The sequence below is a fragment of the Eleginops maclovinus genome, chromosome 8 (genome assembly GCF_036324505.1).
Source record: "Eleginops maclovinus isolate JMC-PN-2008 ecotype Puerto Natales chromosome 8, JC_Emac_rtc_rv5, whole genome shotgun sequence".
Lineage (NCBI taxonomy): Eukaryota > Metazoa > Chordata > Actinopteri > Perciformes > Eleginopidae > Eleginops > Eleginops maclovinus.
Window position 1 is genome coordinate 15,788,584 of NC_086356.1, and position 15,563 is coordinate 15,804,146.

At 39.1% G+C, this 15,563-nt stretch overlaps 1 protein-coding gene across 1 annotated transcript in view; it reads right to left on the minus strand.

Moving 5' to 3' along the window:
• cwc27 (CWC27 spliceosome associated cyclophilin) overlaps positions 1 to 15,563 on the minus strand; it is a 30,678-nt gene that overhangs the window by 9,581 nt on the left and 5,534 nt on the right. Inside the window, exons 11-13 of the mRNA XM_063890254.1 lie at positions 8,704 to 8,807; positions 1,500 to 1,609; positions 1,315 to 1,421 (exon numbers count right to left, since the gene is read on the minus strand). Coding sequence (XP_063746324.1) covers positions 1,315 to 1,421; positions 1,500 to 1,609; positions 8,704 to 8,807 — 321 coding nt within the window. The remainder of the gene's footprint in view (positions 1 to 1,314; positions 1,422 to 1,499; positions 1,610 to 8,703; positions 8,808 to 15,563) is intronic.

Here is a 15,563-nt window from a genome sequence, read left to right on the forward strand (position 1 = left end):
TGACACGCACGCACGCACGCACGCACGCACACACACAACTTGAACTTTCACACACATTTATCAGAACCGTGAAGTAAGCTTTGGATCTGGTCAGTTTCATCATTCCTGGTGAAAGGAAGGATTTTCTGAGGTGTTTTAGTGTCTCATTCAGACTTTTTGCCACCTCTTGCAGTCCAGTGTTCATTACGAGGGTGTCAATTGGAATAACAAAAGCAGCAGGGGATAATGAAAAAGACTTCTCAGTGCCAACTTTTCATGCTCCAACTTCACCGTCCACAAAACAGTGTGTTTGCCAAACTTCTTCTTGAACACTCCAGGAGGCAGTACTCAGGACTCTGGTGTGCTTTCATGCTGCTCCTAATATTTGCTACGCTAAATAGTGTCAGTGATTTAAAGCCCAGTAATAAATACTAACGCGGCAGCTATTTCACTCTCTCTTATCCTGTATTCCTTTTCCAGAGGCATAATCATTTATACACTTTATCATGAAATACTGAGAAAAATGTCCCACTTACTTAAGTCGGTATGAAATAACATTAATAAAGTGACAAATACCCAAGTAAAAAAGCATTAACAGACAAATGTGATCATATATCAAACCAGATAAAGAAATGATGAAAGGAAAATAGCATTTGATTCAAAGTTTTACAACCTAACATTAATTTAATATAGTGTTGGTTAATGACAACAGCCTGTGCAAATATGCCTGTGGTATGGACTGATGGGTCAAACACAATATGTTTTTTGTTCTGTGTCTGACTTACATACAAGCTTTTCTTGTTTTTGTTGGAAATATTCAGAATTTTGTACTTCTTTGGAGCAAAACAGCGGTTTGCTTAAAGCTACGCTACCACGCAATGAATGTAAGCCTTTGTTTAAATGGCATAAATACAGTTTGGACCTCATTTTTCAAAGTCACGATTTATAAAAAATATAAACAAGAGACATTTTTGTATAGTTTGAAGAAATATATACTGTTGTAATGCCAAGCCCTACCTCTTCTGCAGGTATTTTTATGTTTCATTCAGACATTTCCTCAAATTGGGACCAACAACAGCCGCTTGCCTGGAGTGTGTGCTGGTGTAGTATTATTTGCTGAACTTACAAGTACAAAAACCTTCAATTAAAATACAAAAACATGCATACTTCTCTGAGCTCCAGTTAATGCCCTGGCCTTATACTTTTCTTTTTTTATGGCAAGTGGCAAATAAATACAATCAAACCCACGAGTGTTTCGATTCCACAATTACAAACGTCCACAAAATCAATGAAATATAATCTCCAATTATCAATCTGAAATGGTATCAGGCTCACCATCCTTTGTCGTCGTCCTCTGCCAGCTCCTCCACGTCGTCCTCTGGCGTATCCGTTGTGATGGCCGAAGACAACTTGGACTTGAAACGATTGAGGAGTTCCAGTGTCTGCCAAAAATATCAGACATAATTTAATATATACAGTCCACGTGGCTGTGCTTTATGTTCAGTAATTATTGAGAGCACCTGTTGTTCTCTGATGGAGCCTTTCTTCAGTTTTTGTTTCCTCTGGTCTTCGTACTTCTTTCGTCCCTCCATGTACTCAGCCACCGCCTCATTGCTTGGCTTTTCATCCACTGGAGAGACAAGAGAGGCATTACTACTGAAGCTACCTTTTTTTATTTCACTTAATTAATAAATTGCTATGGTATCTTAATACAAATCATAAACTGAACAAAATACAACATGAACCTAGTTGGGCCGTGTGTAGAAAGATGAGGTTTCAATTGGGACAAGCATTTCACAAACATCACAGACAGGAGACGTAAAGACAGGGAAAACAATGAGTTTATGCCATTTTTGGTTCAGATTAAAAGGACAAATAATCACCTATTTACTTTTTTTCAACCAAAGTGTTCAAAATTGTGGATAACTTCTTATTTTATGGAGATGTGGTTATCTAATGGGTACATTCTGAGGCCTGTCTACCTACTAGTTGATTAATACAACCAATCCTCCAAGACTCTTTATTATTGTTTAAAATGTAGGAAAAACATGTTCAGAACTAAATGGGTGGGATGAGAAGTGATTGATTTGCCCCTGATGCAACAGGTTGACAACATTCGGGGAGATGAAATACCGCTGCTTCACATGATGTCCTGCAGGAGACAGACAAGGAGCTAAAAAACATGCCAAATATGATCAGAGAAAAGATAAAAGGAAATTAAGCTGTGACACCTGATCCATCCTGCTGACAACCTTCACAAAGATGTAGTTGACCGAAGCCCCGACCTAGTGACCCCTCAATTTATCTTAGAGAATACCTAAAATCATGCTGCCTTCTGAACATGCAAGCTTCATGTAACTGATGTCAAAAAGTCAAGGAAAGAGCTCTTAACTCCTCAGCAGAGACACGTGAGCAAACAGTGTAAAAAAAATAGCCACTCGTTTTGAAAAATCCATCAACAACGAGTTTGATAAAATCATATTTTTTAAAAGATTGAATCGCATTTTTTATAAAAACGTAAGCTCTAAACATTCACTGATTCAATCTTCTTTAAATGTTGATTTATTTAAACTCCCAAACCATTATTTAACGTGAACATTTCCTGCTTTGGTTGAACAAAATTACATTTGGCACTTGTTTTAACGTCTCAATTGTTTCTGGTTTCATACGTTTTCTGTAATTATAAACTCAATATCTTTGAGGTTGAATCGAACATGACATCTGAAAACATAACCATGAAATTGTGATGCTGTTGAAAGTTTTTTGAAATGATATGGACGATATTGAGACAACAATCTATAATGAAAACATTGTTAGGTTTATCTTTAATGTAAAAGAAGACACGACAGCAGACTGCTATAAAGAAAAAGGTATAATATATTCGTCTCGTCAAATGCAGGGTATGGGGCCCAGTGCAGATGGGGATTCTGGGAACAATTTTCCACCAAACTGTCCTCTGCAGTATGTGCAAAGCAGTGCCTCATCATGAAAGGAGAGACAATCAGCGTGCTGACATTGGTGCCTCATGCAGTAAATGTGCTCCTGTAAATCTCCCAGCTTAGACACACAGGCTGTGAAGTCACAGAGTGGCAGACAGTGAGCACAGTCTGCTGCAGTGCAGTCTTTCCACGGCAAAATGTGATGTCACACACACACACACACACACACACACACACACACACACACACACACACACACACACACACACACACACACACACACACACACACACACACACACACACACACACACACACACACACACACACACACACACACACACACACACACACACACACACACACACACACACACACACACACACACACACACACACACACACACACACACACACACACACACACACACACACACACACACACACACACACACACACACAGGACAGCTTCTCCAAACTGTGCCTTTCCTGGCCTGGATGCTGGGACACATTCAGCTGCACCAAATAAATGATGTAACAGAGAAAACACTGAAGAACACTACCTGTCATTTAGAGCATAACAGATGCAATGTTATGAGTTTCTGTTAATGTGTATTTATTCAAATGGCTCTTTATTATGACCAGTAAAGTGCTTACCAAGATAAACTAATAAACTCTAAATTACAGAATAAATGCAACAGCATGAAACACGGGAAAAAATAAAACTCAGGAGACAGAAATGACTGAAACAAACTTAGTTGATGTCCCATTGAAGTAAAATGAAGGCAAGTCTCTGTTCACTAAGCAGCTCTAAGGCGTTACTTTCAATGAGGTTTGGAGGTGTTTTTTCACCTTTGGAAAGTGTAAGGCTAGTCGTTTCCCTGTTTTTAGTTTTTATGCTAAGCTAACCTGTAGCCTCACATTTACCGGCCAGAAACTACATAAGGAGTACATTTTTCTAAAAAGCATATTTTTGGCATTGCAAATATAAAAAATTAAAAAACGTTCCCAAAAAGTTCACCTCAGGGAGAAAAGCGGCAACAAAAGTTTGGAGCGACTATCATTTATGTAAACCGTGCAATTATTCTTGTTTCTCTGCACTTTGGATACTGCAAATACTGAGCAATTACTGGAATTTCCAAAACGCAGCTCTGGAAATCCAAGTGCAACATTTCCCCGGGTGTCAACATGGAAGTTTGCTCTGCTGCTCGAGGGGCAAACCTTTTTTCTCTTGATTTATGGGACAACAACTGATCTCCCTCCATCTCTCCCCCAGTCACCTCTCCTACTCCCCCCCATCACTGCAGTCTGTGACATGCTAGATGCTGACTGATGACACCCTGAGGTCCTCCATACACACATCACCTTCTCCAGCTGTTGTCACTAACTACCATCTTTGAGTTTGATGGCCTTTCTAACTACATTCCTCCCCTCTCCTGTCACCTAGGCTCAAAAGAGCTACAAATCAAGACGCTGATGTTGTAGCAACCAAAAGCTGTTGTGGAGGGCAAACGCCTCTTTTATGGGATAAAAGGGCTCCCATTCTCTGTAAAACAATCATCAGTTTTTAAAAGAAGAAAGTGCCGAGCTGTGAGGCGACATTACGGCTCATAATCAATCAAAAACACATTAATATTTTGTCAGTTAGGGCTTTGAGGTCAACAGTGACTATCCATCTTTGACGCAATGGAAAAACTGTTTACATAAGGAAATAGAACAAAGCAGTCCTGTGAAAATAAGTAACTTGTTGAAAAACTGTATATTGAGGAGACAAAAATAATCTTGATCACAGGTAATTGGCGTTTCAAATATCCCTCTGCTGCAGCATTTCTTTCATTCATTTCAAAGTCAACAATATGCAACAGGCAGCAGCGTAATAAAACACCAAGGGCACGCAGGCATAACCTGTATAATATCTAAGTGGGATACAGACTGCTGCCACATCATTTAAGGTGGGTATTGAATGGACAGTGGTTTCAGAATGGCTCTCTTATTTTTGGCTGCGGTACCCAGCATTCATGCCAAGAAAGAGAAAACCAGACTACAGGAACATGCTATAATTTATGTGATGAAAAGTGAAGGGAAAAAGGTGAATTATGAAGAGACAATTTAAGTCTCACTCCAATCAACGTCATGCATATGTGTGCGGCTGCTGCTGGTGGAGGATGAGGAGGAGGTGGATGAGGAACGGTCTTTACTGAATTAATGCGGAACTGTGATGGGATGGTCGAGAAATCACATCACCAGTTATAGCAATATTACAGGAAGCGCTTTAGACCACTGCAGGGAAAAAACCCTAAGTGTATTCTATGTTTTTATTATTTTTATTCATGGGCTGGGTAAAAGACAGGAATAAAAAGAAGGTTACCGCCTTTCCCTGCTATAAGTATTATGGGTAATGTCCAGAGTTGGGTGTAACGCGTTACAAAAGTAACGGAGTTACAGTAATGTATTACTTTTAGCTGTAACGCAGTAATATAACGCATTACTTCTGAAATGTGGGTAATATAATACCTGTTACAATTCTCAGTAATGCAGTTACAACACATTTTAACCTGAAATGATGTGGGGTTTTGTTTCTAAGAAATCACAAACATCGCGAGACATTCTGACTCCAGAGGAATAATTGTTCAGGTAGAATAGTAACTCAGTAAGCCTGTTTACTATTGGTTAAGAGAGCTGCAGAAACAGATTCGTGATTGACAGCTGCTTGCTCGCAATGCAGAGCTGCAGGCTCGCAATGCGGATGTGAGTTACCGGTATCACATATTATTCAGCCCACTTAAACGGAGCATACATTTAATTTCAGCATACTGCTATAGATAGCTTTATTTATTGAGCTGCAATAAACTACATTTTAGTATTTAAAGCCAGACTTTAGAGGTTATTATGGTGAAAGTAACTCAAAGTAACGCAAAACTAGTGTAACGCATTACAGCTCAGAGACAGTAATAATGTAATGTAACGTATTACTTTAAAAAGACAGTAATAAGTAATATGTACTGTATTACATTTTGGAAGTAACTTCCCCATCACTGGTAATGTCACAGATGTGGGTCAGTAGCTGCGATTATGCCATAGCTTGATAAATAGCAAAAGTGGGGGAATGAATAGAGGTAAAAAAAAAACAGCATTTTAGCCTGACACATATTACAAATATCATATTAGCGGTTAACCATTCTAACCAAACTACAAAAGGATTATGGCAACTGTTGTCAAAACCTCAACATTTTGAATATCTTTTTCCAAAATGTTCTCTTTTTGTAGGTGTATTGCTATATTATATGCTGACAGTATAGACAACATTACTGGACGAAATACCACCAGAAACAAGTAAAAACTACAATGGCACAGAGCGCAGACCTCGGCCAAGGCCAAAAGTGCATCATCATGACCCCTTGAAGCTCCCATTTCCCTACTCAGGAAGTCTTATTAGGTTGAATTGTGGAAGCTTAAAAGAATATGTGTTGTATTTTAATGCTAAGAGCATTTAAAGAAGACATTAATATCTATTTTGTGTTGTAGTTCTGACCAAAATGGACATTCATGTGAATTTTTTTTCCTATACCTCTTGAATGCAACATGAATGCCAACGAAAGCAAAACATATTTTGTGTTCCTTTCCCTGATTATTATTGGCTCTAAAATCTAATGCTTTCTTACTAGGGACATGCCCTTTTTTAATAAAAAAAACTTGCATGTAGTTTTTCCTCAATCATACTGAATTTGGGGAATATACATAGGACGTTCTAATAGTTCATATATGAAGCCCTTCAACATAAAAGGCATCATGAACGCTTTTTTCTCGAGTAACTAAAGAAGGCACTCGGCATACTGGGTTGGTGGTTCTTCATTTAATTTATTTTTGAGTAGTATATTTACTTTAGTGGATAACTGCTCTTTGACTTGCAGGTCACTTCAAATGAAGTCAAGTTTGTTCCCGCAGGACCATTGTGGTGGATTTATGGCCAAAGCGAGGCGCCACCTTTGGCTTTGATCACCACAGTTTGCACAAGCTGTCTGCAGAAATCTTCAAACAGTTAACGCACACAAATTTGCCTCACACTCACATTACACAGGTCCTACTGGTTATGTCAACCACTTGATATTTAATGTATTAAAAAAAAAAAATCTGTATTCAAATTAGTAGAAGTTGAAATTAGTCGGCAGATCTTGGCATTTTTAAGAACTGATTCCATTTAATGACTTATTTAAATAGCTATAATTGTTACAAACTAAATTTCATTATTCTCTAGTTACAGTTTTGTACCCGTTTAGATTTCCAGATTTATTTTGTTTTATGAGATAGGTCACTAAAAGAAATCCAAAGTTCTAAGACATCATCTACATCTCTGAAATGTTTTAAAGGCTTAGCTGAATGATTGAGGAATTAGAAAACCATAAAAATAAATGCTAGTTGCAGCCCTTACACTGACCAGTTTGAGAAGCATGCGAGTAAATTAGACGAGATGTCGACTTTCACAGAGAGGTCAGAGCAAGGAAATAATGTGAGCTTTGAGGGACGACAGTGTCAATACGAGCCCTAAATGTGCGTGTGCAGCTCTAAATGCTGCACAGCTTCTCTAGTGGGATCAGATGAAACGAGCCCTCACCACAGTGTGTTTCTGTGGCTGAGCTCAGCTTCAAGATATACAGCATTTCAGCAGACATCCGTCTCCCCTGCAGTGGCCATTGGCCCATGACATCTATTGGAATTAACTTTTGCTTCCAACACACAAATGTAATGAGGAACTCTCAAAGGAAACTCCTGCCTCTGGCTAAGCTGCCAGAGAAGCACAACACAAAGGTCCCCTGGCAGAGTAAAAATACCTTGTAAGATAATGGAGCAGCTTAGGCTAGTTGCCACTTGGTATAACAATGCAGCGCTGTTGCAGACTCAACATTAGAGTTTATAACTGGATCTATTAAGAGAAGGCCCCGTTCTGCTGAGGGGTGTTTATAGAAATGGCTATGTAGATATCACTGAGATCAACACATTGTGTCAGACACACCAACAGAATCATAGCTAAACTTGGTTTGAAAGTACAATATAGTGATAGTATGTTGTACTCTTTTACTTAAAATCTTGAACCAATCAGTTGGACGTCAAGAGTGGGCTCAGTGTCTGTGTTTGAAAAAAAAAAAAAAGCCACAGTGTTTGAGCAACAAAAGCTCATCAAGGTTTTCAGTAAATGTTGGCTGATGGTAATCCCAGAACCCCACACGAACTATATTGTTTGGTTTCACAATATACACACAACCTCAAACTAACCTCTGTGTCTGAGCAGCTTTTGTAATTTTCAAAAAACATGGAGAAAAATCCAAAGATTGACAGCATTATGACAGACTGCAGTGTGGTGGAGACCGGAGGAGGTTTTGAGGGCAGATTTTTACAGACTCACATTGGCCAAAGCTGCAAACTAACAAACACACAAAGAGTTTGATGTGCAACTATGGCGGCCACTCAACAATTTTCACCCACGCATTTTTCTGTGAGCTCTAACACAAAAATGCAGACCCTCGGAGGGGGGAAGAAATAGACGTCTGCAACTAATTGACAAAATCAGAGGGTTGCCTGTCTTAGTGTCCATTAGCAGAGAATGTAGCGCAGACCACCCTCTTAGACTGTTCACACTCAGCGCTTTGTGCTGAGAGAGGCCTTTTCCAAGCACCTAGTTGTGGTGAGGTACATGTAGAGTATATTATCATCCACCAATAAATTCACAGCATAATGAGTAACAGTAATACACATCCATCAGTAGATGCAGGGGGAAAAATGCTTACATACCTTCTTTAACTTCCTCCACTGCAGGTTTTAAGCTGTCTTCTTTCCTTTGCTTTATGGCCTGTAGATCCTTCTTCAACTGCCGCGCCTCTTTGCGTAATTCATCACTGTGAGAGGTGAAATTAAGTTATAAAAAAATCAACAAATATAAAGTAGTACACCTGTAACAGACAAGGGAATGAAAGCAACAGGTTCATAGACACAACTCAGTAATGACAGATGTAGTTAATAGGTAAAGCAGACTTGAGGCTCCACTGGCTCCTGCTGTTAAAGAAGCTTATTCATCATAAAAATCTAATCAGTTCAACACTCTTACATTTCTAGTCTTCATGAACAAACATCAGTTGTTCCGTCTCTCAAAATATTTCGTTCATGGGTAATTATGTGGGTATATAAAACAAACACAACATAATGCGTGTCAGTGTCCGAGGGAAGAATGTACATTAAAAGCGCATGTTACTACAATTCATTTGATGAAGCCTAAATAAAGTAATTGTTCACGTCTCCAAGCTCCTGGACAGCACTAGAAGGTTCAGGTTAATCACGCTTAAGTGTGAATAACAAATATGGCTTGTGTAATAATATTCCCTATACATGCATGTGAGGGAAAATGCATCCATGAAGTGCAAAACTTAAATTAGATTTTCTGATGTATATGCTTCTGTCTGAGGCTTTTATTTAGTCCAACTTTTCTAAGCATGAATCATTTTGATAAGAGTAGAGGACGTGGGAAAATATAATTGTTTTACAGATCACACGGAAGTCTATAATCTTCCCAATTCAAGATCCATTATGTTTCCAGTCAAATTTTGAGTGTAGACCTAGCCTAGCGCCAATCCATGTCTCCAGCCAGGACAAACAGGCCAAAGCAAAGACCAAAAGGTCTCAGGTCCCAAATCCAAGATTGTCCCAAGTCAAGTGAGGCAAGCCCAAAGTCATGACTAAACTTTAGACCAAAAGTCCCAAGACAAGACCCAATGAAGACAAACAAGTCCAACATGTAAGGTAAAGAAAAAGCCAAGCCCCAACTCGGTCAAGACCAACACTCCTAAATCAAAGTAAAGTCAAGTCCCACAAGCCCAAGATCAACTTCTAGTCAATACAGGAAAGTGGCAAGTAGAGACCAACAACTCTTAAATCAAGTCCAAAGTGAAGTCTAATAGCTCCTGGTTCAGGTCCAAAACGTTGCGTTTCAAGTCGAGAGCTAATCTTTATAAATGCTGTAAGGTCAAGTCTAAAGTCATCAGTTTACTTGAGTCTGACTCTTGAGTCTGAGTCTTAAGTCAACAGCTCTATAGATAAGTATATGCATACGAGTTATACACATGTAAAGCAGAGCACAACACTTTGGACGGAAGCTATATAATATTATTGTAGGTTGTGTGCAATAAACTACATGAACTTCCTGTGATACATGAGATAAAACAACCACCCAATGCTGTTGGCAGGAGGAATGAAATACTTTATACTTCCTTTCCTCAAGTGGCACAGCATTACAGGCACTACTCATGTCCAGCCACCCTAATAAAATCTTTAACTAGATGACAGCAGCAGGCCAAGGCACATCCTTGCTTCCTCGGTAGCGTCCCCTTTGGCAGGCGGCCCAAAGCCCAGCTTGTGCAAAGCCAAATGCTAGAGGTCTGAACTACCGCTGGCAAATGCTGACTATTGTTCCCTTCCATATGATTGAGACTACTGCCAGTTGCAGAGCAGATATGTTTTGTTAGGAAATGATAATATTTTCGTACTGCCTGACAGCTCTGTTTTTGTCCCATTCTCTTGCAGAGCCACAGAGCACAGGTAAGCTGCACAGTCTGGGCCCCTGGCCTAGAAACATGTGAGGCATCTCCAGACCAAACAATGGTTGCCTTTGTTTCTTACATCTGCTTCTCTGGGCTGACATTCATTTACATCCCTTTTTTCAACCTTTTATTTCATTCTTCTGTTCCTAGCTTTCCAAACACTCATGTTACCTTTGTTTAAATCTCTCACATTGTCTGTGACAAAGCATTGAGGCATCAAACTGAGTGATATTTTAACTGCAAGTGTCTTGGCAAATATTAGCGGGACTTGATGTAATGTCTCTTCCTTGTTAGCTTCCCTGCAGCTCCCGAGCATACACATGAGGAATCAGTCAGACATGCTGCTGTAAGTTGTCTGTTTTCCCCAAGTGAAAATGTTTGCAGCTGAATCCAGTCTGCCAAGAGCAGCGCTGGTTGGCAGAGAGAGTCTGTGTGAGGAAGTGGCCGCTCAGCTCTGTCTAAGAGCAATGACAACAACCTCTTTTCTGAGACACACACACAGATGTGACAAACCACAGGAGGGCAGAATAATATAATCATTCAAAGACTATAGCAGCCATTCACAATTACACAATTCAGTACCCCTCAATTTAACACAACATATTGTCAAAAGTAAACAGCTAGTTTTAAAACGTGTAAATATTGCAGAAAGAGGAAAAAATAACAGGAAGACAGCGGTCTGAAATTGAAAGTAGTTTAACTGTCATTGGAATATGTCATCATTGTTTTTCAGACTTTTTAAACACTTAATATCACTCTGTTGCCGGGTTGTCAGGTTCTTGGAAAACATTTGACTACTACAAAGGCATCTACACATATTGAATTAGTCATTAATTGAATATCATTTGGTTGTATTTTTGAGATGAAACACAGGTTGTACAAATAACCATTTATTAAAAGGGCTACATGATTAAGTATTTCACTCCATTAAGTGGGGCAACACATTTTAAAAACAACAAGAAAGCAGCAGATGCCAAAAATAGTTTTGATCTTTTTGGAGTTTTGGTTCCTTATATCTGGATACTACACTTCCTATAATGCAACTTTCTGGTGAAGATTTGAGGTCTTAAAGCTCATACTCTCCTGGGTTTTTTTCTTGATTTAGTTGACATAGCTTTTGCAGAATGACAGACGCAATATACGACCGCTTTCACAGTAAAACATATGACTAGTAAACTGATCTTTAAGGGTATAAATCGTCGGAGTTTCAATTTAGCTAAACATATAGCATCTGGCAAATGGTGGGATATATATATGTAATGTAAAAAACGAAACTAAATCAGGCCAAAAGCTGCATTAGCAAGGAAGAGCAGTGGTTACAAATCGGATTAATGCTCACAAACTATGACCTCAAAACTAACCTGAACATATTGTGTTATGTTGTATATACAGTGTTTGATCCACCCCTTTAAATATACTGTATATTCATGTTTGATGCTTGTCCAGTTCCTCTTGACATGACTCCTTTGTGTTTTAACTAATTATCTATGAGTCAAAAGTATGACGCAAGGCTCTTACCAGCCTCTTCTCCTGTGCTGAGAGGTGAGGCTTCATATATCCTGCAGAGAGGAACACTTTGGACTGAGGCTGAGTGATCATTTTCTGCCTGCCTTGACATGCCGCCACTCGGAAAACAAGAGACGTTTCTGAGGCAACAGCCAAACAATCGGCTCCAGAGCCGCACTGCCAATAAAGAGAAAGAGGCCAGAGAGGACAGGAAAAGCCCTGATAACACCTGTTAAGACACACCTTGGGGCTCAGCAAATTCCTCTGGAGACCCTCACATCACAGCACCACAAATTATTTGGTTTCTACTCTCATGAATAATGTGAAAACAGCCTTTTGGAATACACGCGGTAAATCACAATTTGAGTATTAACTGCAAAGTATTTTATTTAAAAGGTAATTGAAGCTGAACATTTATATTTGATTTGATTTTAAATCCTTGTTACCCAACATTGGCCAATAATTGCTTAACATAAACAAATAAAATGTCCTTTTTATTATAAGGACACTTTAGATATAGATATGTACGTTCTTTGACATAAGACATAGACTTTTTGTCAGATAAAAAAGTGCTCTCATAGGCATAATATGCAATACTGTTTCTAAATTACTTCCAATATAGCTTTATTACGTACATTTCCAACAATATATACAGTACAGAATAATGATATGTGTTAAACTAAGATATGGCTCATTCAAATATTACGTCTCCATTGAGCTAAAAGGGTTAATTGATTTACAGACATTATTAATGACATATTACTAAGTATTTTACTGGCTATGAAATTCCTCAAGCTTTTATGATGCAGCCTGATTTAGATTAAGTAGCTACATAATACTAAGCAAGGATTTAGGACACACTATATGCACTTAAATAAATAAAATCACAGATTTAAGGATCGATGGTATAAGCTAGTCACAATGCAGTAAATATCAAAAACTAAGGATCAATGCAGAATAACGTTTATTTAAGGACAGATGAATAAAAACACCTAATAGAATAAAAAGGAAGGATTTTTTTTGTAGTTCATCCAAGAGGAATCTCCATCTGACAGCAGGAGACGAGTCTCGTTTAAAAAACATAAGGCCGAGCAGAGACAGAAAAGCTACTCAGTTGTTGTCATCAAATAATAAACAGACCTAAATGGACAAAGCTACATACATTATGGATCCTTTTTGTGAATCCCTTTTATTCCCAGCATCCCGGGGCTGCCAGCTACTGTCACTCTTTCAGAGAAAATCAAAAGAAGTGAAACCCAGAGAGCTGTGGATGATTAACTTTTCATAAAGAAAGCATATGAAGTGATTGGCAGGAGACCAAGAACTCGCTCATGATTCAGAGCCTTGCATTTAATACTCCAGTGTCTGGCAGCAGTCTGAGGCTGACACAGGAATTCGACAACCTTAAAAATAGTACAGTGATGACTGTATGGTTCATCAAAAATTCAATCGTTTTCCAAAATGTACAAGCAATGCCTTTTTTGGATGTCTCTGTATTCTCATTTCCCAGCTCTCAAATGACTTTCAAGAAATGTATTTTCTGATAAAGTCAAACAGTTTGAACTGAAAATATAGCCGCACTGCGATTGCAACAAGTTAAATGGGGATTTAAAAGTTACATTTAACACCCAGGGATGGCAGCTTCTTCCTGCTATGGTGGACTCTAACGACTGAGCAAGTGATGTGGATGAATGTGCTAGAATAACAAGATGGCTGGTTGAACTCCCCTCAGGGGGCACTCCATGGCTTGGTTTAAAGCCAAGGAGAACTGTGAGCTGGAGTGGAGGAATCCAACCTCAACACAGGAATTTGCATGACTTTGCAGAGTGATCTAGACCAACACATTACCCATGCAGCGGACCCAGGTTCCTCTCAGAGCTGTAAACTCACAAATACTTCTACTGTAAGTTGGTCATAATTAAAACATAATGAGTTTCGAGGAATACCTGGATGCATCTTTCAGAATGTTCCCTTTCTTTTTAATATTTTTCTTGCTTTTCAGACAAAGAAAACAGGCAAATTGTCAAATGTTGACATTGACCACAATCCAAGCTGCTTTTATTCAGTTTCAAAAAGTTTTAGACCTAGACATGCATCGCTGTCTGGAACAGTTTCCAGCGAGCAAGTGCCCCATATGCAGCAGACATGCTACAGTGGGCCAGAGATGTGTAAACCTGGCAGCTCCAAAACATACACAATCTCGCTGCCAAGAACTGGATTATCTCAAGCAGTTTTCTGCACAACAGCAGCGGCGAATGCTTTCTTGATCTGGCCAACCTTTCACTGGGAGCGCGTTGGGTTATGACCAATGACAAGAGACAGGTGCAGCCAATTAATAGAGAGTGACGCAGCGTCCGGGGAACGGCCACTTGGGCAGGATAATTAGTGTCTGCTCTCCCATTTCACTTCCACTGTCCACAAGGCTAGAATAATACTTTCTTAAGGACCACTGTGGCAGGAGACCAAAACCAGGAACAGTAAGATAAAGAGTCGAACTGCAACAATCGTCAATTAATGAATTAGTCCATTGAAAAAAGATTAATTTGCAACTTTTTTTGATAATAAAACAATATTCTTTAGCAAAAACTCCAAACATGCTCTAGATGCAGCTCCTCCAATGTGAAGTTTTAATGTTTTTTTCTCAGTTTTAAGTCATTTTAAAGAAATCTATCTGTTTTGTTTCGATCAAAACATTTGAAGACGTCATTTTAGGGTCCAGGAAAATGTGCTGGACTTTGTTCACTAGTTTCTGACAGATTATAATACAAAAAATAAAATAAGCGGCAGACTCGTTAATTTAAAAACTGACATTGATAGCAGTAAGACACCAGCTTTTCTTGCAGACTGAACACACACTTGCATGTTACTTTAGTCTCTATTAAAGTCCATATTACTAAAGTCGCTGCCACACACTGTACACAGTACACCATATATAAGTATGTGATAACAAGTGATATAAATAACAGGAAGTGCAGTTGTGTTATCTCCAGCCTGGAGTAACTGAGAAGCGATTACCGGAGACAGCAGAGGGAGCCAGGCCTGCTGGCAGAAGCAGCACACACTGCGTCCCACAACCATATGGAAGCGTTTTGCTTCCCCAGTCATGCCCCGTCGGGTTTAACAAAAGTGGCGACTACCACATACACTGCTTTTGGGACTTCATTCAGTCGTGTCTTTTATAAAGCAACCCCCTAAAGAGGCCTACTTCAAACACAGTAAAACCAGACTTGATCAATAGTTTCATAAAAGAAGTGTCAAACCGTGAGTGTGAAAAGCTCAATACCAACAACACCACACTTCACAGCAGGTCGAGACAAACTTAAACAAATAGGATCGGTGTGGATTGATTGTGACTCATCTTTAAGGTTTTAATATTTCTTGGTCCAGTGGGGCAGACTGCTCATGAGTGTGAACAAGTCCAAGCATTTTGCAACCATTGAACACAGCAGTGTGAAGCAACTTAGGATAGATTTGAGCTGATGTAAAAACTCTTTTGGTTTCTAGGAGACTCCTAATTCCAGTCTCAACAGCCTTGAATTGAAGAGAAAAGACACA